General features: G+C 43.5%; 1 protein-coding gene and 1 long non-coding RNA gene across 2 annotated transcripts; both read right to left on the bottom strand.

Annotated features, from left to right (window-relative positions):
* Positions 1–730: 730 nt before the first annotated feature.
* LOC115554313 (uncharacterized) lies at positions 731–1,673 on the bottom strand. The gene is made up of 3 exons (XR_003978581.1): positions 1,596–1,673; positions 1,092–1,273; positions 731–954 (listed from the first exon to the last, which is right to left on the bottom strand). It is a non-coding gene; the product is annotated as an uncharacterized LOC115554313 (long non-coding RNA).
* Positions 1,674–14,222: 12,549 nt separating this feature from the next.
* On the bottom strand, positions 14,223–19,357 carry LOC115554611 (uncharacterized). The gene is made up of 12 exons (XM_030371396.1): positions 18,948–19,357; positions 18,421–18,562; positions 18,035–18,257; positions 17,809–17,935; positions 17,210–17,508; positions 16,963–17,053; positions 16,624–16,740; positions 16,466–16,541; positions 16,139–16,390; positions 15,677–15,848; positions 15,392–15,540; positions 14,223–15,291 (listed from the first exon to the last, which is right to left on the bottom strand). Exons 1-12 carry the CDS (start codon positions 19,296–19,298, stop codon positions 15,104–15,106), a joined length of 2,187 nt encoding a protein of 728 aa, XP_030227256.1. The 5' UTR covers positions 19,299–19,357; the 3' UTR covers positions 14,223–15,103.
* Positions 19,358–24,924: the final 5,567 nt, after the last annotated feature.

Here is a 24,924-nt window from a genome sequence, read left to right on the forward strand (position 1 = left end):
CGGAACAGTGACCTAAAGGCCATGCTGACGGCTCATCCCCTCCCTGCCCAGTACCGTTTACTTGGTGATTCTGCCTACCCACTCGACTCAAACCTTCTTGTCCCATACCGAGACAATGGACATTTAACTGAGCGTCAAAAAAATTATAACAATATCCACAGCTCAACAAGGGTGCACATTGAACGTGCCTTTGGACTTTTAAAATGCAAATGGAGAAGACTCCACCACCTTGACATGGTCCTACTTGATACCATTCCTAAAGTAATTGCCAGCACATGTGTCCTACACAATTTAATTCTTATCCATGAGGGAGAAGACGAGGCAGTAATTGTGGACGCCGATGGTCTTGATGATGTCCTTCCCACTGTAGATGGGCCTAGGGTGGTACAGAGGAGAGCAGCACAGCAAAAGAGGGAGGACATTGCGGCAATGTTATAGGTCAGAATAGGCCTAAAAGAGTTAATAAATGAATCACTACTTAGTCAAGTATATTGTTTGTTGTGTTTATTATATATTGCCTTGGAATTACAGAAATTAATAAATGGAATAAGTTAGATAAAGTCAAATATTAAAATAAAATAAATAAGTTACTGCTCATTGCCCTGAGACATGCGAACCATGGCTGCAGTGAATTGCCTAAGGATGTCATTTCTTTCTTTTTGAAAAGCTATCGTTTCTTTTTGTAATTTAATGATTTCCTCTAATTTGTCATCCAATTTTTCTTTTTTTCTTTTTGGCTTCACCGGTGGCGTAGTCATGGTAGCTGAAGTTGATGGTGTTTCCTGATCTGGTGGTGGTGGTGGGGGAGGGGTTGTGAATGTTGGGGTTGAGGAGATGACTACTGTGGGCTGCACAGCTGGGTCGCCAGCAAAAAGTTCTTCCAGCACGGCAAAATACTCCCACTTTCGCCGGCCCTGTCCTGTCTTCCCATGCCCATCATGGATGATTTTGTATCTATAGAAAGAATAGACAAAAAGTGCAGAGCAAAGAGCATTAGAAATGTTGAGATGAAAATTACCCAGCTGTTTAGGTAAGTGTGTGCGAGAGTGACTCTCCTCTTCATGGGGTTGAGTTTTTGTGATTTTGCTTACCTGTGCCTAAGGTTCCTCCACTTGTTGTCACACATCTGCCATGTCACATTAACTGCTTCCTTTCTGAGGCACTCCGCAACCATCTCCCAAGCTTGTTTTTTTTATGGTGGGACACTCAAACTTCTCCTTAAGAGACCTCCAGGTCTCTATGAGGAGCAAAACAGCGGTGTGGGGCCAGTTATCTGGAATGTAAACAAACAACACAACATTTGACACTCTTCTACACTCTCAAGACAGTCACACTTAATAATACTAGACTAGTTGCATGTTCAAAACTAACCCCTAAGTTAACCCAGCCTACTTAACAAAATGACGATCTTCCTGCAGTAATGCCTCACAGATAAGTCACCACCATCTAGCAACCTTTCTACAGTAATCCCCAAACTGGGTGGTCCTTCTAACATACAGTAAGCATCAGTGTTGTAGTGACCTAGTGGTGATATTTTAAGTGGGGGAACACTATCCTTATATCACATACATGAGCTGCTACAGCTTTCCACTTACTGCCAATGATTACCACCTCGTCCGCTGGTGGCTGGTCAAGTGCGTCTGCGGATCGGAGAGGAAATCGGTACCGTGAATATGTATATTACATTGTAACAAACCTCAACTTTCTACGCACCATACAGCAGCAAATGCAGACACATCTTACAACTGTGGGCGTAACATTGTTCTACAAACTAGCAGCTAAAGCGCTACTTTTAAACACCTTGTGTAGCACCAGGGTCGTACGGGAACTATGTAGCACTTTTCTACTCGACACACTTTTGTTAAATAGCCTACGTATTACTCACAACCAACTATTACCTTTCAGATAAGGTAAAATCTGATTATTATATTTTAATTTTCAATCAAGCATATTTAAATGTCTTTACTGGGTATCCATCATAAGTAGGGCCCGACCGATATTGATTTTTGAGTGCCGATGCCGATTATATTCAGAGAAAAATTACGATTACGATTTAATCGGCCGATTAAAAAAAAAAAGAAAAAAAAATCGGTTGTAATCTGCGTCTTTTTGGCCGATGCCGATTATTTTCAAAAAGGCTATATTCGGCCGATTAAATCGGCAGGCCGATAAATCGGTCGGGCCCTAATCATAATCTAATTAAAACGTCAAACACAACAAAGCTAACGTATGTTAAGGAAATAAGACTAGCATTCATTTACACTTTCAGAAAAAATACGCTTCTCAACGTAACTGAGACAAAGATAAATTAACAACTCAAACTGCTACACGATATTTTCATGAAATTCAACACATACCCATGTTAATCTCCATCTGGGAGCACATCTCTTGCAGTCCGCGATCCATCTCTGTTTGTGGAGAACTACCTCTTCAGACAGTTTGCCTATGTTTGTAAACGTTTGCTTGCTTATGTTCGTTTAACGGAAAATGTTTAAAATCGTTCGCGAACGTTCGCCTATGTTTGCGATTCTGAACGCACCTCTGGTTTCCTTTAACTCGTTATGTACAAAGTTCCGCACAAGTAACCCATCCACAATAAAATACCCCCCTTGGTCGCTCTGTAATGTTTCCGTTTTTACAGCCCTAGCATATAATTCCACTAACCCCTCATCATCTTTTTGGGCTAAAACGACTTTGTTACGGGACAGTGACTGTGGTAGGTTTGGCAACGATGGGATCGCAGGTTTGGCTGCCGCGGATGGACCTGACTCTGCGAGACTCCTGGCTCGAGTCACCGCGCACGCAGTAAACACCTCAGGGAATTCCTCCACACACTCATGCCTCTTTGTAGCCTCGGCAGGTTCATTTGATACTACCGGTGTCACTGGCCCACTCAACCATACTCTGTCTCCAGCCAAATTGTTGCCCAAAATCATTTGTACACCAAGAACAGGTAAAGCCAGGCGAACACCTACAATGACATCCCCCTGCACAAGATCGGAACTCAGTGCGATCCTATGTAGGGGAACGGACATGGTTTGCATACCTATGCCCCGAATGAGAACATTTTTACCAGTACTTGACTGGACTGAAAATGGCAAAGCGGATTCCACTACAAAACTCTCCATTGCCCCAGTGTCTCGCAAGATCTTAATAGGCCTTCTATCAGTGCTGCCCACTAAGGAAACAAAACCGTCTGTGATGAACGGGCCATAACTCTCACTGACCTGTCCATCACAAGACTCAGTGATCCACTGTCTCTCTACTGGGTCCTCAAGCACTTCACAGCCTGAGCCACCCGCAAGGTTTGCGTCATCTGATGGACTACTCTTTATCTGTACACCTATAGTCGTGTTGTTTGACAGGTGCACTGGGGCAGCGCAACCGCATGGTTCGACAGATATTTATTCTTATTTCGAAGCCCTGGGCATTCTCCCTTCCAATGACCTTTCTCCAGGCAATAATGGCATTGGCTATCAGGGCCAGGTTTACCTTCGATTTGAGGGATCTTGTTTCACCGTATACTGACTGTTCTGATTTGACTGAGTGCTTTGGTCAACAAGTGAACGATTTGACCACTGTTCATCTCGAGAGTACTGATACTTACTCTGTGAATAATCTACTCCTAGTCTTATGAGTTAAGACATACTCATCAGCCAGTATGGCAGCCTGAGCAGCAGTTTCAACCTTATGCTCACACATAAAAGTAGCAAGACGTTCCGGAAGAATGTATTTAAACTGTTCAAGGACAATCAACTCACTTAACTTTTCATATGAATCCACGATTATGGAAGAGCACCAGCGGTTAAAAAACCCAACCAACTCTCTCGCCACCTCTGAATACGTTTGTCGCTTTGTTTTTTGCCAATTGCGAAACCGCTGTCTATAGAACTCTGGCACTTGTTCATACGCTCTTAAAACCGCCTCCTTAACACTGATATTTTTTCCACTCAGTCCCCGACAAAGCTACATAAGCGTTTTGAGCTCGGCCAGAAAAACGGTTTGGAGCAAAAGGGTACGTTCAGAATCGTTCCAACCACGCTCATCAGCAAGGCCTTCAAAAAGAGAAAAGAAAATATCAGGATCCCGGTCATTGAATTTTGGTAAAAACCTAATCATATGGGAGAGGTTTCCCTCTGCGCCCATCCCACCCGACGAACCAGTACCACCATCCTGTATTTTCCCGTCAGCTATTAATCTCAGTCGCTCTCTCTTTAGTGTGTTTTCCCTCTATTCCTGCCTTTCCTGTTGCCTAAGTTTTTCTATTTCAATTTCATGCTCAGCAGTTCTCAAAAGCCTTGCGTCATGTTATTTTTGTCTCATATTCAAAACGCTTTTCCTCAAACGCAAGCTCTCTTTCACGCACTCTATCATGTTCTGCGGCCTCCCAGCGTCGTTGTTCCATTTGAAGCTTTAAAAGCTCCATCTGCTGCTCAAACGTCAACGGATTATTATCTAAAAGTTGACTGTCCGACCCAACGCGCTCGGGAGTAGAGTAGCCTGTCAGAATAGGCTTGGCAGGGTTAACCGAAGTAATGAACAATTCTGTTTTTCTTTCACTTTGTTTTTTAACTGTTTCCTTTTTCCAGTCTTTTGGCAGTTCTCGTTCAAAGTGATAATGCTCAGCCACCTTTCGTAATTGTTCTTTAGTTAATCCCTCCAAAAAAGCTTCAGAGGGATTTGCAAGAATGCATCCACCGATTCAGTTTCAGTCATTGTCTCCCTACGTCGAAAAACTTGACTGGTTTCCAATGCCTAATTATTTGGCGTCATACACGACAATTCAGACCAGCACTCAATTGGAAGCACAGGTGCACCACCACCCCAAAACAAACCACAACCAAAGAGCAGCCCCGCATCTACCTGTAACCCCCTTGCCCTAACTATTTCCAAGTCTAGTCTTCTGTGTGCCCACATGCAATCGAGTTGCCGAAGCAACCCCAGCGCGTTCGACACACAAAAAACAACAAACAAAAATAAAAAGGCAAAGAAACAAACGGCGTTAAGTGCCCTTCAGCTGCGCAGGGGTTCACGATAGCCCGGTAGGTCTAACCTACAATCCCCCACCCAGTTACCAAGTACACCTGTTCCCCCCAAATCAGGCGCTGCCTGCCCAGCACGGTCCCGTTGCAGCCACAACACCTGCAAAGCTGCAGAAAAAAATGGCCTCCCTCCTCCAGGGCAAACCAAAACAAAATCTCGGCCAAATCAAATCACAATCAACCCAACAAACCAACCAAACAATGCGTGGGTCTCCCCAATTCTGATAACTAAACTGCGCAGGTACTTTACACCATGCCAGCAAGAATCTTTAATCAAAATTTAGCACTACAAAACCACACTATGCTGCCCAATAGCCAATAGTGGGAATCAAAAATGTAACTGCTACAAACCAAATTCCAGGTTCCAAAATCCCGGACGAGCCCCCATATGTAACATGCTTGGCTCTGGCATGAACATAAACTGGGGAGGCCACACGCAGGGTAAAGGAATAACAATGATTTATTACATAAGATTGAACAGAAACTACGGTAAAGTTAATGGGGTGTGGTGTAAGTCAGTAATATGTAATGTAACCAAAAGTGTGATGTGAGATCAGTCATGGGAACAACCAAAAAAAAGCCTAAAGCCAGCAGAGGAGAGGAGAGCCCTGGCTATTGGCACGGCAGGTCTTTTCTACACTCCCCAATCAGCAGGGTCATTGCACACACCTGAGACCTCCACACAAGAAAGGGAGGTGACCGAACAGGCAAGCAGCACAAATGGGCGGAGCCTTGAGAGACCCACCTGGGTCGTTACAGTGGTTAATCAGCTTCTTCTTCTCCTTCGGAAAAACACGATCGCATTGCATTGTGGTATACGGGAGTAACATGTAGGTTACGTCGTATGTACACTCAAAACATCACGGTGATTGGTCGAACAGATTTCCCAGCAGGCCCTATCTTGCCTAAGTGCGATTGTATATACTTTTTTATTCCTGGCCAAAATTTCACTACTGTAACCAAAGGACATACATTAAGGCAGAGGAAGATAAAATATATGAGCCACCCTGACTGTGATGTTCTGAGAGAAGGGAGTCTATATACTGCGGTCAGTTCCTTTCTACAATCACTTGTAGACATCTTATGCTGCTTTCACACCGCCGCCAGCACGGCGAACGTCGGGCGGCTGTGGCCGCGTGGGGGCCCGACGGGGGCTAGGCGGGGCCCACGCGGCCGGGGCCGCCCGGGGGCCCCGCCCCGGAAGCCCCGGACCAAGCTACTCCCCTGGAGGTCTGTCTCCTTGTCTGGATTAAGCCATCCCTCAGCTTCCAGACGATGAAAAGTGGTATAGAAGAGATCAATGACATTTTCAAATACATCTCTCCACAGCCGCTCAATTCTAAAAACAAACAAAAATAAAAACAACTAGTCAAAAACACAAACAGGTCAGTTTCACCATTCACTTGTCATTGCCATCTTTTCATCGACATACTGCTGATAACAACGATTGGATATATCATTTTTAATTTCAACTATATAGTATATAAAATGTAAAAGCCCATTGTGTGGTTGGCCCAGTCTTCCCACCTTTTTTCAAAAAAAAAATTGTTCTGTTTGGCCATGCCTCCAGACTCTCATAGTTTTGGTTAATTCATGGCAAACTTTTGTGAATAAAATCTCTTTTGTTTAAAAATAATCCTCAGGATGGCGTCCTCTGTATATGTTGCTGATCACAAGGTTGAGCCAAAAGGTTCTTTTGTTGTGGCCGTAACGTGGGGGCCCGACGGGGGCTAGGCGGGCTGACACACTGGCGCCATGATGGCGCCAGTGTGTCAGGCTCGCCGTCAGGTGCTCTACCTGTTGTGTTTGTTTTTGCTACTTTTAACGCTTGTACATAACATCAACGCTCTTCTGGTCTATGATCGCCAAACGTTGCTAGATCTGAGAAACGCTGCTATAAATTTAAAAAAATCAGACTATTGTGAAGGGGGGACACCTTTCCCACCGGATCTCCCGGCCGACCTCCGCCGCACGCTTGCTCCACTACCTCGGAGAAGAAGGTACCGGCGACGGGGGAAACGTAGCGGCTATCTCGTGAAGCTGAGGTTGGGGTTGGCACGTCCTGATCGATATGGTGCTGCCCCTCGCCTGTGTGTCTCTCAGCGCTCCCTGGATCCTGTTGCTTCCTCTCTGGTGAAGGTGACGGGCTGCGATGAGGCTTTCCAGCCCCACCGTCCCTGCTCCCCTTGTTTACGCTGGCGTGGAGCAAATCTGGAGTATCTTCGGCCCCTGGCTCGCGCCCCATCGTCAGCTGGTTGTCCGCCGGCTCCTGCTAGATTTGGCTTGGTGAACGCCAGATCACTTGGAAATAAAGCTTTTATCCTTAAGGACTTCTTCGTTACGCGGGAGCTGGACTTTCTTTTTATCTCCGAGACCTGGCTAAGTGCGGGTGAGTCCGGAGTCTTTTCTGATCTTCTACCTGACGAGTGCTCCTATTTCAATTCTCCCCGGTCGTCTGGTCGAGGACGAGGAGGAGGAATTGCGACCGTTTATAAGAGTGACTTTAAATGCAAACAAATATCGCGGCTATCCCCCGCGAGCTTCGAACTGAGCTTATTTGAGCTGGGTCATTCCCACACTGTGTTGTGTGCTGTGATTTATCGTCCTCCCAAATATAACAAAGACTTTTTGATGGACTTCTCTGTATTTCTGTCGGATATTATGCCGAATTATGACCGGGTCCTCATCGTGGGGGATTTTAACATTCACGTCTGTTGTCCTGAGAATAACTCATTGGCGAGAGACTTTTTAAATATCATTGACTCGTTTGACATTGTCCAAGCTGTAGGCTACTTGGGCCGACACATGAACGCGGTCATACACTTGACCTCGTCTTATCTTATGGTTTGCCCGTTTGCAATCTGGAGATCTGTGATGCCTTTTTCTCTGATCATATGCCTGTTCTGTTTGAAGCCGCTGTGAACCGTTTGACAGCTAAACCTTGCGCAGTCGCTCGCAAATGTCGGGTTATGAACCCCTCCACTGCCGCACGTTTTTCCACTGTTTTCATCCAGAACTGTGTTATTCCTGAAAATGTGTCAGATGATACTGAGTCACTGAACTGTTGGTTTCTCAACTGCTGTCAAACTGCCTTAGACATTGTGGCTCCACATAAAATTAGACGGCAAAAAACTAAATCGGAGGCTGAACCCTGGTTGAATGAAACCACCAGGGCTTCTAGACAGGAGTGTAGAAGAGCTGAGAGAAAGTGGAAAAAGGACAAACTGCAAGTGTCTTTCCAAATTATGCGAGATTGCTGGCGCCACTACCAGTCGTCTGTGAGAGAGGCCAAAAGAAAATATTTTTCTGAGATCATTTTGTTAAATTCTCACAAACCTCGTGTATTGTTTAAGGTAATTAACTCTGCTCTGAATGCACCACAGGCGTTGCAAATTGAGGGGTCTCCTGCTGTGTGTGAAGACTTTCTTAGGTTTTTCATTGACAAAGTGACATCTGCTAAAGCACTTATTTCTCCACCTGCTATTGATCCCTCAGTCTCAGCTCCATGCTCTGTGTTCTTAGAGATGTTTGAGCCTGTAACCCTGTCCTTTGTGGAGGAGATTGTTGGCCACCTGAAGCCCTCAGGTTCTCCAGCTGATATTGTTCCTCCTCGACTTTTTAAGGAGATTTTTCCAACTATTGGACCTTCTTTTACTGCTGTCATTAACAGTAGCCTATCATCGGGAGTTGTGCCGGCTCAATTTAAACATGCTGTTGTGCAACCCTTGTTAAAAAAACCTGGACTTGATCCTACTGCTTTGTCTAATTTCAGACCTATCTCCAAACTGTCTTTTCTGTCAAAAGTCCTGGAAAAGATTGTTCACTGTCAACTCATGGACTGTATAAATGGACAGAACATTATAGAGATTTTCCAATCTGGTTTTAAAACATTACACAGCACCGAATCAGCGCTGCTTAGAGTTTTTAATGATATATTTTTGGCTACTGACTCTGGCCATAGTGTTGTCCTTGTGCTCCTGGATTTGACTGCAGCCTTCGACACAGTAGACCATGACATCCTCATTGCTCGTCTGGAGCAGTGGGTGGGTGTCAGTGGCACAGCACTAAAATGGTTCAGGTCTTATTTAACCCAGCGGTCTTTCTGTGTTAGCCTTGCTGAGCATGTGTCCTCCACTGTCCCGCTATTACATGGGGTTCCGCAGGGTTCGGTGCTTGGCCCCCTTTTGTTCTCCCTTTATTTGCTCCCACTTGGCTCAATTCTTAGGAAGCATGGTATTTCTTTTCATTGCTATGCTGATGACAGCCAGATTTATATTCCTCTTAGAAAGGCAGAAGCATACAGTATTAAGCCTTTGTTAGACTGCCTGCAAGACATTAAAGCTTGGATGTCCCTAAACTTTTTAAATTTTAATGAAAAAAAGACAGAGGTTATGGTTTTCAGTGGCTCTGGTGTGTCCCCCCTGGTTGACCTAGGCTACCTGGAACAGTTCCGTAGGCCAATCTTAAATAACCTGGGGGTTAAGGTGGACACTGACCTCAAATTTGACACCCAGGTAAAAGCTGTGGTGAAGTCCAGCTTCTTCCAGCTAAGGCAGCTGGCCAAAATTAAACCAATGCTTCAGAGACAGCATCTTGAAATAGTAATCCATGCGTTTGTGACCACCCGGCTGGACTACTGTAATGCACTTTACATGGGGATTAGTGAGGCCTCCATTGCCCGCCTCCAATTAGTTCAAAATGCCGCAGCTCGTCTCTTGACTAACACTAGAAAGTACGACCACATTACACCTATTCTGGCTTCATTGCACTGGCTACCTGTACGTTTTAGGATTCATTTTAAAATACTTTTATTTGCGTTTAAAGCCTTAAATGGCCTTGCCCCACCATACCTCTCCGAGCTGCTAATACCCTACACTCCTAGCCGTTCTCTTAGGTCAGCTGACCAGCTGTTTTTGGCCACACCCCGTACCAGGCTAAAACACAGAGGAGAACGTGCCTTTGCGGTAGCAGCCCCAAAATTGTGGAACACTTTGCCACTCCATATTAGACAAACTACATCCCTGTGTCTTTTTAAAACCTTGGTAAAAACGCACCTTTTTTATTTGGCCTTTGGACACTAGATGGCGTGTTGATGTGATGTAGAAGTGTTGGGTGGGTCATGTGTTTTTACTTATTTTTTACTTATTTTATCTCTTTTTATCTCTTATTTTATCTATTTTTCTCTTGTGCAGCACTTTGGAAACCTTTGTGTTTGTTTAAACTGTGCTATATAAATAAAGTGGATTGGATTGGATTGAATTACTATAATGCAAATATCTAGAAACTCAACTAATCAAATTACTTTATTGGTGTGTCAAGCACCTCTGATTGTGGACACTTCTTCCAGCAATGTGAGAGTTGCTATTGAGTCCACGACTGGTCACCATGAAGCAGAGGTGGGGGTAAGTCACTCATGTGCAAGTCACAAGCAAGTCTCAAGCCATAACCTTCAAGTCTCAAGCAAGTCCCAAGTCACTGTGGTGAGAATCAAGCAAGTCACAAGTCAAGTTATTGCTCAGGTCAAGCAAGTCACAAGTCAAGTCATACAAAAATCAGATGATCTATCCCAGTTTCCACACTTAAAAATCGGTAAAGAGAGTGGTTCATAAGTTGAGTTTTATTTCAACATTAACAATAACAATGTCTTAACATTAACAATAACTCAAGACTATTCAAAACATTCCAAAACCATTATGTGAATAGTTTGGAAATGTTTTTATGATCATTATCTCCAACCTATGAACAGAATCAAATAGAACCTCTAGGTGGCTGTATACGAGAACAGTTCAAGTCAATCACTCAAACTCCCTACATGTTGTAGAATATTATTTGCAACACATGGCATCAGACATGAAAAAAAGGAATATTTCAAAAGTAATATCACATACACATACTGTAGGAAGGGGAAATAGTAATACATAAGCCTGAAAGCTGGTAGCGATCTTGCTGCCTCGCAACATACATCGACTTACAATGCATTGCATTTGCAAAAAAAAATATTTGACAGTACTTCACTGAGTTGTGAATGATGGGGTCACATTATCACCCTAACATGGCTGAACACACGTTCAACAGGTGCACTTGATGCAGGGACTGCCATAACTCTTACCTCCACCTTGAACAAAGAGGGGAGGGTGCGCCTGTTCATAGCCCAAAACTGAAGGCAGCTCTGTCCATCACAAATGTCCAGGTAGTGGTTCAACTGAATTTGGGGACTGGAACTTGAGTCTTGCGACTCGAGTCTGACTCGAGTCAAGTCATGTGACTCGAGTCCCCCATGTCTGCCATGAAGCGTGCAACCAGAATGTTTTCCCCTCCCTTATCCGAGCGGACTCTAGAGGGGATACCATACTGCTCTACTGCAGACAGGAAACTCTCCAGGACAGTTTGGGCTCTGTTGTTGGTCGCTGCAGTCAGGTAAAGGATGAGCCGTGAAAACCCATCAATACCACCATGCACAACCACTCGCCATCTACAAATATGAAAAAGAAGGTCCTTTTAAACCACTTTCTGGCAGAGGTAGCATTGAAACACACACAATGTGAAAACAAGATTTGGCAAAGTGCAACATTTAGATTAAGACCATAACTGAACAATGAAATTGCAGAAAATGTCATCTCCCAGGAATGATGCAGAACCCCTTTAGATAAAGACAATGTGAATGAAATAGCATCTGGTGCAAAATAAAAAGCTAATTGCTCACCTTGACTCACTGGCTCTTAAAACTAAATACCAAGCCGTAGCATAACAATTGATTCCGGATTTTTTTGATCAAGGAACCTTGATCAAGTCAATTAAGAAGCACATTACGATTTTTGAAAAATTTGATCAGATCAAGGTCTTGTAAAACTCACTGTGCACCCACTGTGTATGAATTCTGTGAAACAAATAAATATGCCATGCCTTATTGTTGATTATGGGGACCAATGTTTTGTCATTGTTGGGCCAGTGGTGTTTGAGACAATGCAGATTACACACAATACACAGGTAATCAAATAGGATAAAGGATTGCACTAATTGGCAGGGAACCGAAATAGTAAATAGTGCCTACTGGTGAACTTGTTGCTCTTCAGTAGTTAGAAACAAATGAGATTCCTGAGTTGTTAGAGAGTCCACACTACACATGCACTCACACCCTCCTACCAAAAAACACCATGATCTATATGGTCATCTCACTGCCATAAACAGAAGTTGTGAAAGCATTGCAACTGTTCTACCGTATAAGCTTATGGTGGCCATCAATATGCCAAAGGCTGTTGGGAGCTGGAACAGAGTAACATCTTCGCTTTAAGGTTCGTAGTGACAGCCTGCGCATCAGTAGTACCCCTTGAGGATCCACACGTCTTAATGATGCCAGCACACGTCCCCCTTTAAAAGAAGAGTTACATTAACACATGATGTAGCATACATTGTCCACAATGAGATCATATTTGGACAGTTTATCATAAATACAGTTGTATACATTACTTTCACAGTTCATATAAACTATGAAGATGGGCTATTTAAAGGCATTCTGAACAAATCAGTCAAGTGCTCATACTTTTGACAAAAAGTTGCCTTGTTCTCAAGTGACCCAATATCATCTTGTAGCCAGCGCTACCAGGGGTAATGGTGATGAATGTCAGACACAATCACGTCAAACTCCTCGTCACTGATACTGTTGTTCAAGTCATCTCGTCTGAGTGCACAGAATGTTGCACACTATTAGAACCACAGTTAAAAAATAAAAAAGTAAATAAACAATATTTAGTTAAATTTCTGCTGAAACTATTTTTTCAAAGTATTAAGTATGAAAATACAGTCAGCTGTTGAGAAATGTAGCCATTCCATAGCATTACACATAACATTTATCAGGACTTGAATGTAACGTTATATTTTAATATGCTTTCTCAGGATTTGCCATGTTGTATACGAACAAAACGTACTCTAGTGATGACCAAGCCTACAAAACAGGAAAGGTAGCTATCACCGCTTGTCCTATCTTTCCTCGGTCAGTGAAAATTATATTTTCGAAGGACTGCCCGCATGGGGTGACAGTTAGCGCTAGATGTCGTTAGCCTTAGCTAGCTGGTCAACTGGAGGTTTCTTACCTTAAAGCCCATGGTGCAGGTTAACCGGAAGTTTTGATTAATGGGTACATAAAGCACTCAAAATATGTATATAAAGTTAGAAATGTCTCCAAAATGGTGTTAAAGTCCAGTTTTTGTAGTTTTTGGTTAGTAACGGTTATTTTTTACGCAATTTGGCGATGACGTCACGTAAGGTAGACGCATTAGAACTAGCATTATGGCGGACGGGGATGAGGAAGAGGTAGCAAGACCCACTGTCAACATTTATGATGGCCCACAGCCATATAATTTCGAACCGGTTAGGCGTATGAGGGGAAATGAGGAAATCCCGAGAGCCGATGGCCGTCAAAGACAAATAAATGCATGGTCAGAGGAGAATGAGTGGAGAGTTGGTGAAGTGTCCTGGTGAGGTGCTACCATTTAGAAACGCAGCAAGGAGCGCTGGAGCTAGTAGTCTATGAACAGCAGTGCATACAATAACTTATTTTCTTTTACTGTCAGTGAATAGCATCGAATGAAAGTCAACGTTTTCTTTATATCTAGTGACAGTGATTATGTCATTGGCTCAGATAAGTACCCTAAACTTAGTCAGAAGATCCAGAAATAGAAGGCATATTATGCCTTCTATTTATTCTAAATATGGGCTAGCTTGACAGTCCCACCTGTGAACCCCTAGTGTTTATTCTAAGCTTTTACCTTTCTCCGGTGAAAATGTTGTTTGCAAACGTAGCCGACGCCGAGTAGGCTGGTTATGTCTTCAGTGTGATTATTTTTGATAGTGCTAACTCGTTTTCCTCGTGATTGATTGTCATTGAAACTGTCAGGGTACCGCTTACCGGGAGAGAGCAGTAAGCGTGTCTGTGTCGCTGTGTTTGGCAGGTGTCTGTGTGGGCGGTGTCGTCCCATGGAAACTGTGGTGGAGAGCTTGTGTTGTAGGGAGGTGAGCGCGTTTTGGTCGCTGGTCGAGGAGCTCACCCCGCGGCCAGCAGATGTAACGTGCCTAACGCAGCATCCTGGATTTGAGGCATGCTGCCTGAATCCGTTTGTGCTAAAAATAGCATACACACACTTCAGGCAGGATCATGGTCCCCTTCAAGCCAGCACGCACGAGTATGTTCATGGTTTATGTTTACTTTACAAATCTTTTTACACTGAGTCATTTGAACCAACAGTTATAGGTGACAGGAGATGTGTTGCATACACAATAAACATGCATAAGAAACAGGCTTAAAATGACGTTTCCAACCTACTTACAGTTTTAAACTTAAGAATCTTTCCTACTTATCCCTAGGCAATACCGGTACACTGCGTACAGGCAAGCTATACGCTGGGCTTATGGCGTTTTAGGGAGGAGTATAAGGAAGCCTCTACCCTCTTGTGTGGTTTCAACCATCAGACAGCAATTCCAGAATGGTGACCAGACCTATCAGGGCTTTCAATGGCCTTGTTTGGATTAAAATGAATACAAATAATAGTTATGCTTATTCTGTTGTGATCATTCAATTGCCCTTAAAATGTTATAAAGTACACAGAACACATGCATTTTGGATAAAAAAAAGTTGATTGGCATTGCTTGTAATGGTTACTGAACAAAGACACAGGTTGGAATTAAATCTATATAAAAAAATGGTTAGGCACAAAACATACAAGGAACACTGATGAAGGGCTAGACCCGCAATGTTTAATTCTAATTCTAATTAATTCTGCAATAGTGTAGTCATACCCGAGGGTCAGTTGATGGTTCTCTTTCTCTCACACACACACACACACACACACACACACACACACTATTTCATGCAGTGATACATGCAGTGATACATGCAAAAGCACATCAAGCAGACACACAGTGAGCCCAGACAACACCGCACACAGAGGTTGACAAGGCACAGGTAAAATGATTACCAAATTATTTTGAATTACATACAAAGAAATTTCATGCAAATAACAACTAAATCATTGGACTTGTCCGTGGAAAAAAATAATAATGTGAAATTAGGTATTCTTGAAGCGTGACTGCCGGGCTAGGTAGAGGCTGATGGCCTCCTCCTTAGGAATCTGTTCGAAGGATTTGGCGATGGGGGCGGGTGCATCGGAGGACAGATTGGCGCCAACCTCTCGAAGAACCGCGGGTGAATTGGCGTAGCTCTCCCGAAGGGCCTTCATTAATGATGTTGCATAACCTGCAGACATAATAATAATAACATTACTTTATAAAGATCATTGTCACTGATCACTCGTGCGCCATCTCAAAATATGATAGAACTGCCTGACACTGCTTACCGTATGAGGCTGCCTCTTTGATGGGACGCACCACATGGGCACCTTTTCTGAAGCGCGGATACCGCACGCAGTACTTCTCTGTCCCGTCACTTCTCCGTGCTGTCTCGCGATTGGCATTGTGATTATAATGCAGCGCCGCTAAGAGAAGCCTACAAAATAACACATTTGAGAAAACCTTTGAAACTTGGTGTATGACAAAATACTACAATAGGCACGTTAATAGGTACTATTATTACTATAAAAGGCATAATAATTGGCAGTGTTATTCCATTGGATAGCACTGACCTGCTATACATCCCAAGGTATGAAAACCCTGTGTGCTTGGGCGCGAAGTGCAAGATGAGGGAGTGGTAAGCCTCAAGGGAGAAGGTCTGGTGCTGTGGAGACAGCTGACGAACATCTTTCAGCAAGGCAGCCCTCATCATTATGTTCTCCAACTTGACTGCTGCCAATGAGCCTGAAAAGACCAAGACAGGTAGGCAGGGAGGCAGACAGACACACAGACGGAAAACGTACAAATAGACAGGAAGATGGACAGACAGAATTCCTTTTTGAAATGGAAACACATGAAATTGTCCTGCATATGAATTATAGCAAACATAAACAGTAAACAGAATGTTATGAGATTGCCAGGGAATGAAAAAATAATTTCATCACAAAGGTCACATGTCAAAGCATCCAGACAATTACTCAAAGACAGCAACTAAAACAAAACTATGTATAGCGTGCATAATACCAGTACTGTACCTGGGTCCAGCCACTCTTTGTTGCGCTGATCTTCGTCTAGAGGGCCATGGGCACAACTGGAGAAGGCAGGGGTGTCATGGTCATGGATGTCCTGGATGTGGTTCACTAAACTTCTCCATTTGGCCTCCATGACCGCTGGGTTGCCATCTGGGGTTGAGGCTGCAGTCAAATAGAGGTGATTCACTATAGCTGGCCTCCACAACTGTAGTTGGTCACACTCTTTGGATGCTGCATCCAATGCCTTCCCCAGACCTGTTTTAGAACAAATGGTATTAATTGATATGCACTAACAAAAACTGCTTCAAGGTTCCAACAATGGATACATACTTTTGGCAATGTGCCACACGTCAAAATAATGCTGTGTCCCTTCAGGGATCAGCTCCTCTCTCACCCATTTGGCAACCTAAGGAGAAAAAAACCACAAACATCCAGCTTCAGTGCAATTCAGATATTTACATTCTATACTGCATTTTTATTGTAAATACCTGGCGATGTCGGTCCGTGATCAGCGTTGCCAAATGCAGGTCGTTTCCCCTCAGCAGGCCAACACTGCGCTTGAGGCCTTCAAGCTCACACCATGAGCTGTTGGGGACCTCTGAGCTCTGCAACATGACATAACAGTGTAAGTGTAGAATGCTGGTGGTGTTGAAGGAGGCGTTAATGAACCGAAGCGTTGCTGGACCAGGCATTATGATACACTACTCTAGTTAGGCAATACACAATAAAGCTCTATGCATGGTTGTAGTGGAAAGATGTTATATTAAGATACAATCCTTTTACCAAATTGCAGAGTTAATTTCTTTGTCTAATAACATCAGGTTTACCTGAACAAGCTGAACATCCACCACCTTGTTCACTCTGTCCTCTATCAGAGAGTATGACCCATACTTTGCGCAGTGCCCAGGAGAATCTGACCTGGAATTAATTACAATTTATGTTTCAAGTTTTTAAAACCATGGTCTGTAAAGACAATCCACCATGTCAACTGCAAATGCCAACTAAAGCCACCCTACATGATAACAAATAACAAAATCAAAACGTGGAACTGGTCTAGCTCTCACACTTGTTTACCTGCAGTCACCAGCAAGAACTAGCCCGCCATCCATTGCCCGTAGGTCACTAAAATTCTTGGCTTGATCATTCTGCCAGGCCTGAACGATTACAGGGATGGTGTAGCGGCGCTGATGGCGAAAGAAACTGCTGGCACTGATGCACTGCAGGCCAAACAGGGTCAACATTCTTAGTGTCTGTGTGGCCAAACATCCAGTAAAATGAATGGCCCCACTTAACAGGAGGTTGCAGGTTGGCATGTTCCTGTGGAGCATTGGCTGGTTTTGCCAGAAACGGTGGTAGCCACATGATGCACAGACCTAGATATGTAAGAAAATAAAATAAAACATTGTACCGTAATCAACAGTATATCAGGATTCAATATAGAGTAAGTACTGTACATTACTGGTCAAAGGTTTCATATTTTCAATGAAACACACATGACCAATACAGTATAACACTCAAATATGATGGCATCACAAACCAGCAGACTTAAGCCAGCCTGGTACATACATTGTAAATTAACTGGCAAGACAGTCAGAGCTATCAGATTGTAATTAGATATTCAGATTTTCTAATCAGATGGCCACGTAAACAAAACTGCATAAACAAAACTGTACCTGCTTGATCTTAACAAAAGTTCCTTCCTGCTGCACGATGCTACTATCCGACCTCTCACAACAGGCCGGACAGATGGCAAAAAGGCCCATCAGCTCCTCTTGGCAAACAATGAATTTGTCAATGCAACTACAACAACAAAAAATGAGGGGGAGGGGGGCGGTGTCATTCAAACTAACAAAGCATTGAGCATTCAATATGGTCTATGTTGGTTTTAGATTATCTCACTTGTGGTGGGGGTCACACGTGTAAGGTGGCTCCTCATCAAACAATTCCTCCTCATCCATCGGCTCTTCGGGCACCCACGACAAGTCACTGATGACAGTGGCATTATCATCATCGTCGTCGTCAACTGTCTGTTCAGGACTAGCGAGGGGAGTGGAGGTTTGTGGGCTGATTGAAGTCTGTGTGCCCACGCTAACCATCTTGGGCTTCAGGTTAACCTGCACAGCTGTGGCAGAGGCAGTAAACATACCCAAACATATGACAATCATGGCAAATCGGCGGCTATGTTTTGGTATAGGCTATGTATTCATTTCATCAATGTGTATGGAAATGTCCTACTTGCAATGTTTTAGACATAATATCTTCCCCTTAAAATACCAAAGATTTGCCGTGAGACCATCGGGGGGGCTTCAAAAAACATTGTGTCCCAGCGTCAGAAGTGGAGGAGGGCAAGGGCTGATCCCCAGTATCGACACTCTCCACAGTGTCTACACTGGCCACGGTCTCCTGCTGTGAGGCGTCTGTCAACATCTTGCGAAAACAAATATAAAAAAGTATATTAGTATAAAGTATAGTATATATAAGTATATAAAAGGTCACGGTCAAATACAGTATATGTGAAAGAGAACCGTAGCAGTCTAGCACTAACACAAAACGCAAACACACTGTTGTGAAAGCCGCTTGATGTTGACGATCACTGATCCAAACACTAGCCATGAAGCTTTCATGACGATATGGACATTTACTTCAGGGCAATTTTGTTTTGGCTCATATTCGTGAATCACGAAATATGCTCTTCTAATGTCAGACTGATCATGCTTGTAGATGAGGCTGTGTCAAAGGGAACACGGTATGCAAAATACACAGAGCTAGCTAACGCGCAGCTTGTAATTAGCAGCTATAGCATGATGCTTACCGTGGCAATCTCTCGCTTGCGGCAGACGGTGTCTCTCGACCTCGGGACAGGGCAGGCAGAGTGGTTTGCATGCACAGACGGCACGGCGGTAGGAATTAACTTCGCCGTCCTCTTACTCTTTAAACCAAGTGAGACCATCTTGGCATCCCCTGAGTGGTAATCCTCCTCCTTGAAATGCGCGCTGCATATTCTGGAGTACGCGGTAACAGAGCTAGCTGAAAAATCTGCCCGCCTAAACTTGACAAATTGCACCCAGCTTCGGAGAATCCCTTTGTCCTTGGGGAAGCAATGGACCCTATGTCCACTTTTGCTGGAGTTGTTGCACCCGCCACAAATACAGTAGAAAACCATGTTATCTACTTATATATCTACTCTCTCTCTCTCTCTCTCTCTCTCTCTCTCTCTCTCTCTCTCTCTCTATCTATATGTTATGCTATGCTATGCTATCCCTCACTATCTATCGATGTTATGCTATTCTATCTATCTATCTATCAATGTTTTTCTATCTATCTATCTATCTATCTATCTATCTATCTATCTATCTATCTATCTATATATATATCTAGGCTATCTCTATTTATGTATTTACTAATATAATCTGACACTGTCACTCTCTCTCACTAGCGGCTTCGGCTGTCGTCCAAAAGCGGAGTACCCTACGTGACGTCATGCAATGCATTGTGGGAGAGATAAGAATCATCGCTAACCTGTGGCTAATAACCACTAATATATCACCTACTTTTCCTAATATTTATATTTTGTGATACCCTACAACATCAAATACAATGGATAATTGTTTAAATGTTTATTACCAACTAGAAAATTGCCAGAAAAGAAGAAAATAGAAACCTGCACCATGCCCTTTAATCCCCACAGGGCAATCCTGCGATGGAGAGTTTTCAAAGACACACCAAAACGTCTTGCTATCTCCCTGCGCGGGATTCCGAAGGAGATGCAGCTGTAACTGGTCTCTTTGTAAGTCAAGAAGACAGGGCTGAATCTCTGAAATGTTACCAATTTGGCGAATTAAATGCACCTCATCAAACTTGGCCCGAACAGCGTCTTCTAAATGGCAGCTGGATGCTTCCAAGTTTTCCCTTAGCTGAAGCAACCTCGTTAGAGCATAGTCATAGTCATAGTAATGGAACATTACTGTCGAAGTAGTCAGACAAATTAATTATGGCATTTATTGTGTTATTCCGTGTTTCTTCCATTTAGTTCCATCTAGTGCTTAAAAAAACCCCTTGGTTGTGCGAACGCCCCCTGGGGGGCGTTCGCACAACCGAGGGGGGCGCTGGGAACGAGGCTCCATTTTTTGAGGGGGATTTTAAACTTTTTTTTTTTTTTTTGGGTGGAAAAAATAGGCTACCTGAAATGAATAGCCTATTTTCATTTATTGGTTTCTAACCCCTCTACCGTCTCAGCTACTTTTTTACTGTCTATGCGCAGTGGAACAGTGATAATACAGCGCGGTTCGGTCCTGCACACGCCCGGACTCCCGTTACATCAGCTATCGTCATGATCTCTATAATAACACTGGCAAACAAAAAAATATCAAACTTTGTTTCATAGCCCGTTTTCCTCCTTCCTCTTGTTCAGTTCCAGCTACTCTGAGCGTAATCTCCACGAAAAGGGGCGCCAGAGGATCAGGGTAAGGTCAGTGGGGCGTTTGCTCAAAAAAGGTTGAGAACCACTGTAGGAACATTTTAAAAGTATAACAAAGATGGAGGCCTATTCAACATATTTACATAATATTATTTTTAAATGAAAGAGGGGTTTTGTTTTATATAATTTGTTTAGATTGTATAAATCGCTGATGGAGGAAACCCATCGCAACGGAAATCCCGGTCGGATCCATCTGATCGTGTGTGTGTGTGCAAGGGCGTTAGTTTGTTTTTAGAAGTGGTGGGGACAATAACCATAAGCTTGAGTGTGGTTTGAAAAGTGCGGGGTACCCTTATGTAAGCTTTTCATCCATTCAACGCTGCATTACAATATGCTCTACAGTGTATTGTCAGGTGTTGAACATCCTATTCGAACAATAAAAGTTGAAAACCACAGTTTGTGTTTTGTCTTGTTTTGCAAAACGGCGTTGGAAACACCAGGGTATTGGCTCGGGATATGTAATACTAATACACACAGGACAAAGTACAGTGTTGGCAATTTAACACTTATCTTGACATCAACAAAGTTTACCAGACAAACAATGCCAGACTGTAAAGGGGGTACGAAATGAAACGAGGTACTGAGCATCAGCCTTTTGAAGACGAGCAAGGGCTGCTGGTAGCATATGTTATGCTGCATTAAAAAAAGAAAGAAAAAACAAGCGCCCAGAGGAGAATCGCATCTGCCAATTCCTGACCACCAGTAAACACTTGCGAAGGACAAATGTAGACTTCACTCGTTACAACATCATAAGCAAATTGCCCGCAAATAAAATCCCCTACAGTTTAGGATAATCACACAGGTTATGCAAGAACATATTTATGTCAGGATAGGCCTACCAGGCTCCAAGCCGTCACATATCTCAATCAGACAAAACAACTATAAGATTCAAGATTCAAGATTCAAGATTTTATTAAATGTCCCACGAGGGCAAATTTGTTCGCAGCCAGGAGAAGTGGTTTAACCCACAAGACAAGACAAAACAACAATGAACACAAAACACTGAGGAGACAAAGTGCTCGAAAGATAAAGTGCCAGGATATAAAAAATGTAAAACACAAATTAAAACATTAAAACATTAAAACATTAAAATAGATTTAAAAAAAAGTCATCGCAACACAAGTAAAACAAGAAGTGTGCATTTCGCCGGCACAACGCGACAAGAAATAAGTGCCAGGATATAAAAAATGTAAAACACAAATTAAAACATTAAAACATTAAAACATTAAAATAGATTTAAAAAAAAGTCATCGCAACACAAGTAAAACAAGAAGTGTGCATTTCGCCGGCACAACGCGACAAGAAATGTGCGTTTCGCCGGCACAACGCGAAGCATGTGTTCAAAACGCTACCCTGAACCTGTGGATACAAAGGATTTGACTGTGGTAGGAGTAGCGAGAAGTCAGTGTAGCGTTTTCGTGGCGAAATTTTGTAGAAGATATACAATTTCCTCGTTTATTGCGCCCCCTAATGGCGAAATTTTCCTTCGTGGCGAAATTTTGTAGAAGATATACAATTTCCTCGTTTATTGCGCCCCCTAATGGCGAAATTTTCCGAAATTTTTATCGTACGACAGTAAGGTTAGCACCAACATTTGTGCACAATTTGGACTCGTTCCGATGTGTAATTTTGAATTTTTTGGATTTTTGATTTTCCACGTCTAATTTAGCTCATAAACCAATATTCAAAACGCTACCGTTTCGTCGTCAAAGGTCGGATCAAAAAAGTGTTCCATGCATTCTTTTCGTGTAGGTCTGAAGATGTCGTGTGCAAAGTTTTGTGTTGATTGGTCAAGAAATGTGGGAGGAGTAGCGAAAAAACATTTTTGCGGTTTTCGCGATTTAGCGAAAAATATTCATCGACGCAAATGGGCGTGGCCTAGGCCAAAAGATGCAGCAGACTCCAGTGCATCTGTGTGTACAAGTTTTTGGACTCTGGGAGGTTCGGTGTGGGAGTTATAGCCCCAAACGCGTATTCCTTGGTATAGCGCCACCTAGTGACCGGCGTGTCTGGATTTTGTTATCTGAGTAGCGGTGCCGATTCTGGATCTAGTCATGCAATTGGCGCGTGTGCGCCATTTACGGTTTGGGCTGTGGTTCCACTTTCACGGGGAGGTAGTATAAAAATCCTTACAAAAACAATAGGGATCCAACCTGTTGGCTTGGACCCCTAATAAATTATCTGCTGCTGGCCGCATTGAATGCCCGGATGGCTGCAGGGACAAAAGAATACCCGTATCTATTCCTGCTGATCCTTGGTAAACACAAACGTTTGCCAGAAGGAAACAGCCTGAACTCAGAGCTCAGCGGGTGGGCACTGTCAAGACGGATATGAGAGGTTTTCTTGAACAGCTGTCTGTTATAAAAGCAATTGAGGCCCTCTAGCTGGATGCCGGTGATTTTGGAGGCAGTTTTAACAATAATGCCAAGAGAATTTTTGTCCTTGACAGTGAGGTTACCAAACCAGCAGATGAGAGAGAAGGAGATGACCGAGTGTATATATGCACAGTAAAACAGTTTCAACAGACTTTTTGAAACGTTGAATCTGACTAGTTTCCTAAGGCAGTAAAGACGTTGCTGGCCCCTCTTGCACAGCATGTCCGTGTTAACATCAAATTTTAGGTTATTGTCGATGATCGTGCCCAGGTATTTATAACTAGACACAAATTCCACTGGCTGGTCACAGATGATAGTGTTCTCAATGGGATGGGGGCCACGTCTGAAATCAATACAGAGCTCCTTAGTTTTTGAGATGTTCAGCTCAAGGAATGCATCGTTGCAGCAGGTCAGGAAGTCCTCTACAACCTGGCCATGCACAGTCTCATCATCATTGAGAAGGCTGACTATGACCGAATCATCGGCGTATTTTAGGATGAAACGGTTGTCGTGGTTACTGCGACAGTCGTCGGTGTATAAAATAAACAAAAGAGCAGAGAGAACACAGCCCTGTGGCGAACCAGTGGAGGTGGACAGAAGGCTAGACACAGTTGTATTCACCTTAACACATTAATAATAATAATAATAATAATACATTTTATTTATAATGCACTTTATATTCAAGAATCTCAAAGTGCTTCAGAGAAAAAAATACCAAAAAACTATTAAAAAGGGGGAACCTCAAAGAAAGTTTAGCTAAATGCTCTTTTAAAGAGATGGGTTTTGAGGTTCCGTTTAAAAAGAGCTGTAGTCTGTGGAGCCCTCAGGTGGTCAGGGAGGGCGTTCCATAGTCTAGGGGCAGCAGCAGAAAAGGCCCGATCACCCATGGTGCACAGCTTCGTATGTCGGGTTTGGAGGGTGTGAGTGGATCCTGAACGGAGTGTACGTGAGTTTGTCGGCGGGGTGAGGAGTTCCTGAAGGTAGAGGGGGGCAAGTCCGTGAAGGCACTGGTGGGTGAGGAGGGAGACCTTGTACTCAATTCTGAGTGAGACAGGGAGCCAGTGCAGTGATTTCAGGATGGGGGTGATGTGGTCATGCTTGCGCACCCTCATCAGGACCCTGGCAGCACTGTTTTGAATGTATTGGAGCCTCTGGATGCTCTTGCCAGGGATCCCAATGAGGAGTGCATTGCAGTAGTCCAACCTGGAGGAGACAAAGGCATGGACGAGCTTCTCTGCATCAGCCAGGGTGAGTGATTGGCGGAGTTTGGCGATGTTCCTGAGGTGGTATAAAGCTGTCTTACAGAGGCGTTTGATGTGGGTGTCAAAATTAAGTTGTGGGTCCATTTTAACACCGAGGTTGGTGACGGATGTGGAAAGGGGGATGTTTTTGCCAGAGAAGGTGATATTGGTGATGGTGGGGGAGCGGAGCTGATGTGGCGTGCCAACAAGGATGGCTTCCGTTTTATGGCTGTTAAGTTGTAGGAAGTACATTGGTACTTCCTACAACACAACAAGTACATTTACATTGGGATCTGTTAGTTAAAAAATCCAGTATCCAACCTACTAAACATGGGTCTAGGCTAAAGGTGTTAACTAGCTTGTCAATAAGAACATGGGGCTGGATCGTGTTAAAAGCCGAGGAGAAATCGACAAAAAGTAGCCTGGCGTGCTTCTTACTGCCCTCAAGGTGTTTAAAAAGCAGATTTAAAAGAGTAGCAGTAGCATCCTGGACACCTCTTCCCTCCCTATAAGCAAATTGAAAAGGGTCAAGAAGGCTCTTTGTTTTTTCCACAAGCTCTGATTTGACAAGTTTCTCAAATTGCTTCATAACCAGGGAAGTAAGGGCTACGGGTCTGAAATCGCTAAGTGTTTTTGGATTAATGCGCTTGCCAATGGGTACTATGGTAGACTGTTTCCAGAGGGAGGGTACTATCT

The sequence above is a fragment of the Gadus morhua genome, chromosome 11 (genome assembly GCF_902167405.1).
Source record: "Gadus morhua chromosome 11, gadMor3.0, whole genome shotgun sequence".
Lineage (NCBI taxonomy): Eukaryota > Metazoa > Chordata > Actinopteri > Gadiformes > Gadidae > Gadus > Gadus morhua.

Coding starts and splice junctions, on each gene's coding strand:
- LOC115554611 (XM_030371396.1), bottom strand. CDS start 19,298: ATGGTTTTCTACTGTATTTGTGGCGGGTGCAACAACTCCAGCAAAAGT. Junction 16,542..16,623: donor TCACGGACCGACATCGCCAG/GTATTTACAATA, acceptor TTTTCTCCTTAG/GTTGCCAAATGGGTGAGAGA. Junction 15,292..15,391: donor CAAAGAGGCAGCCTCATACG/GTAAGCAGTGTC, acceptor TTATGTCTGCAG/GTTATGCAACATCATTAATG.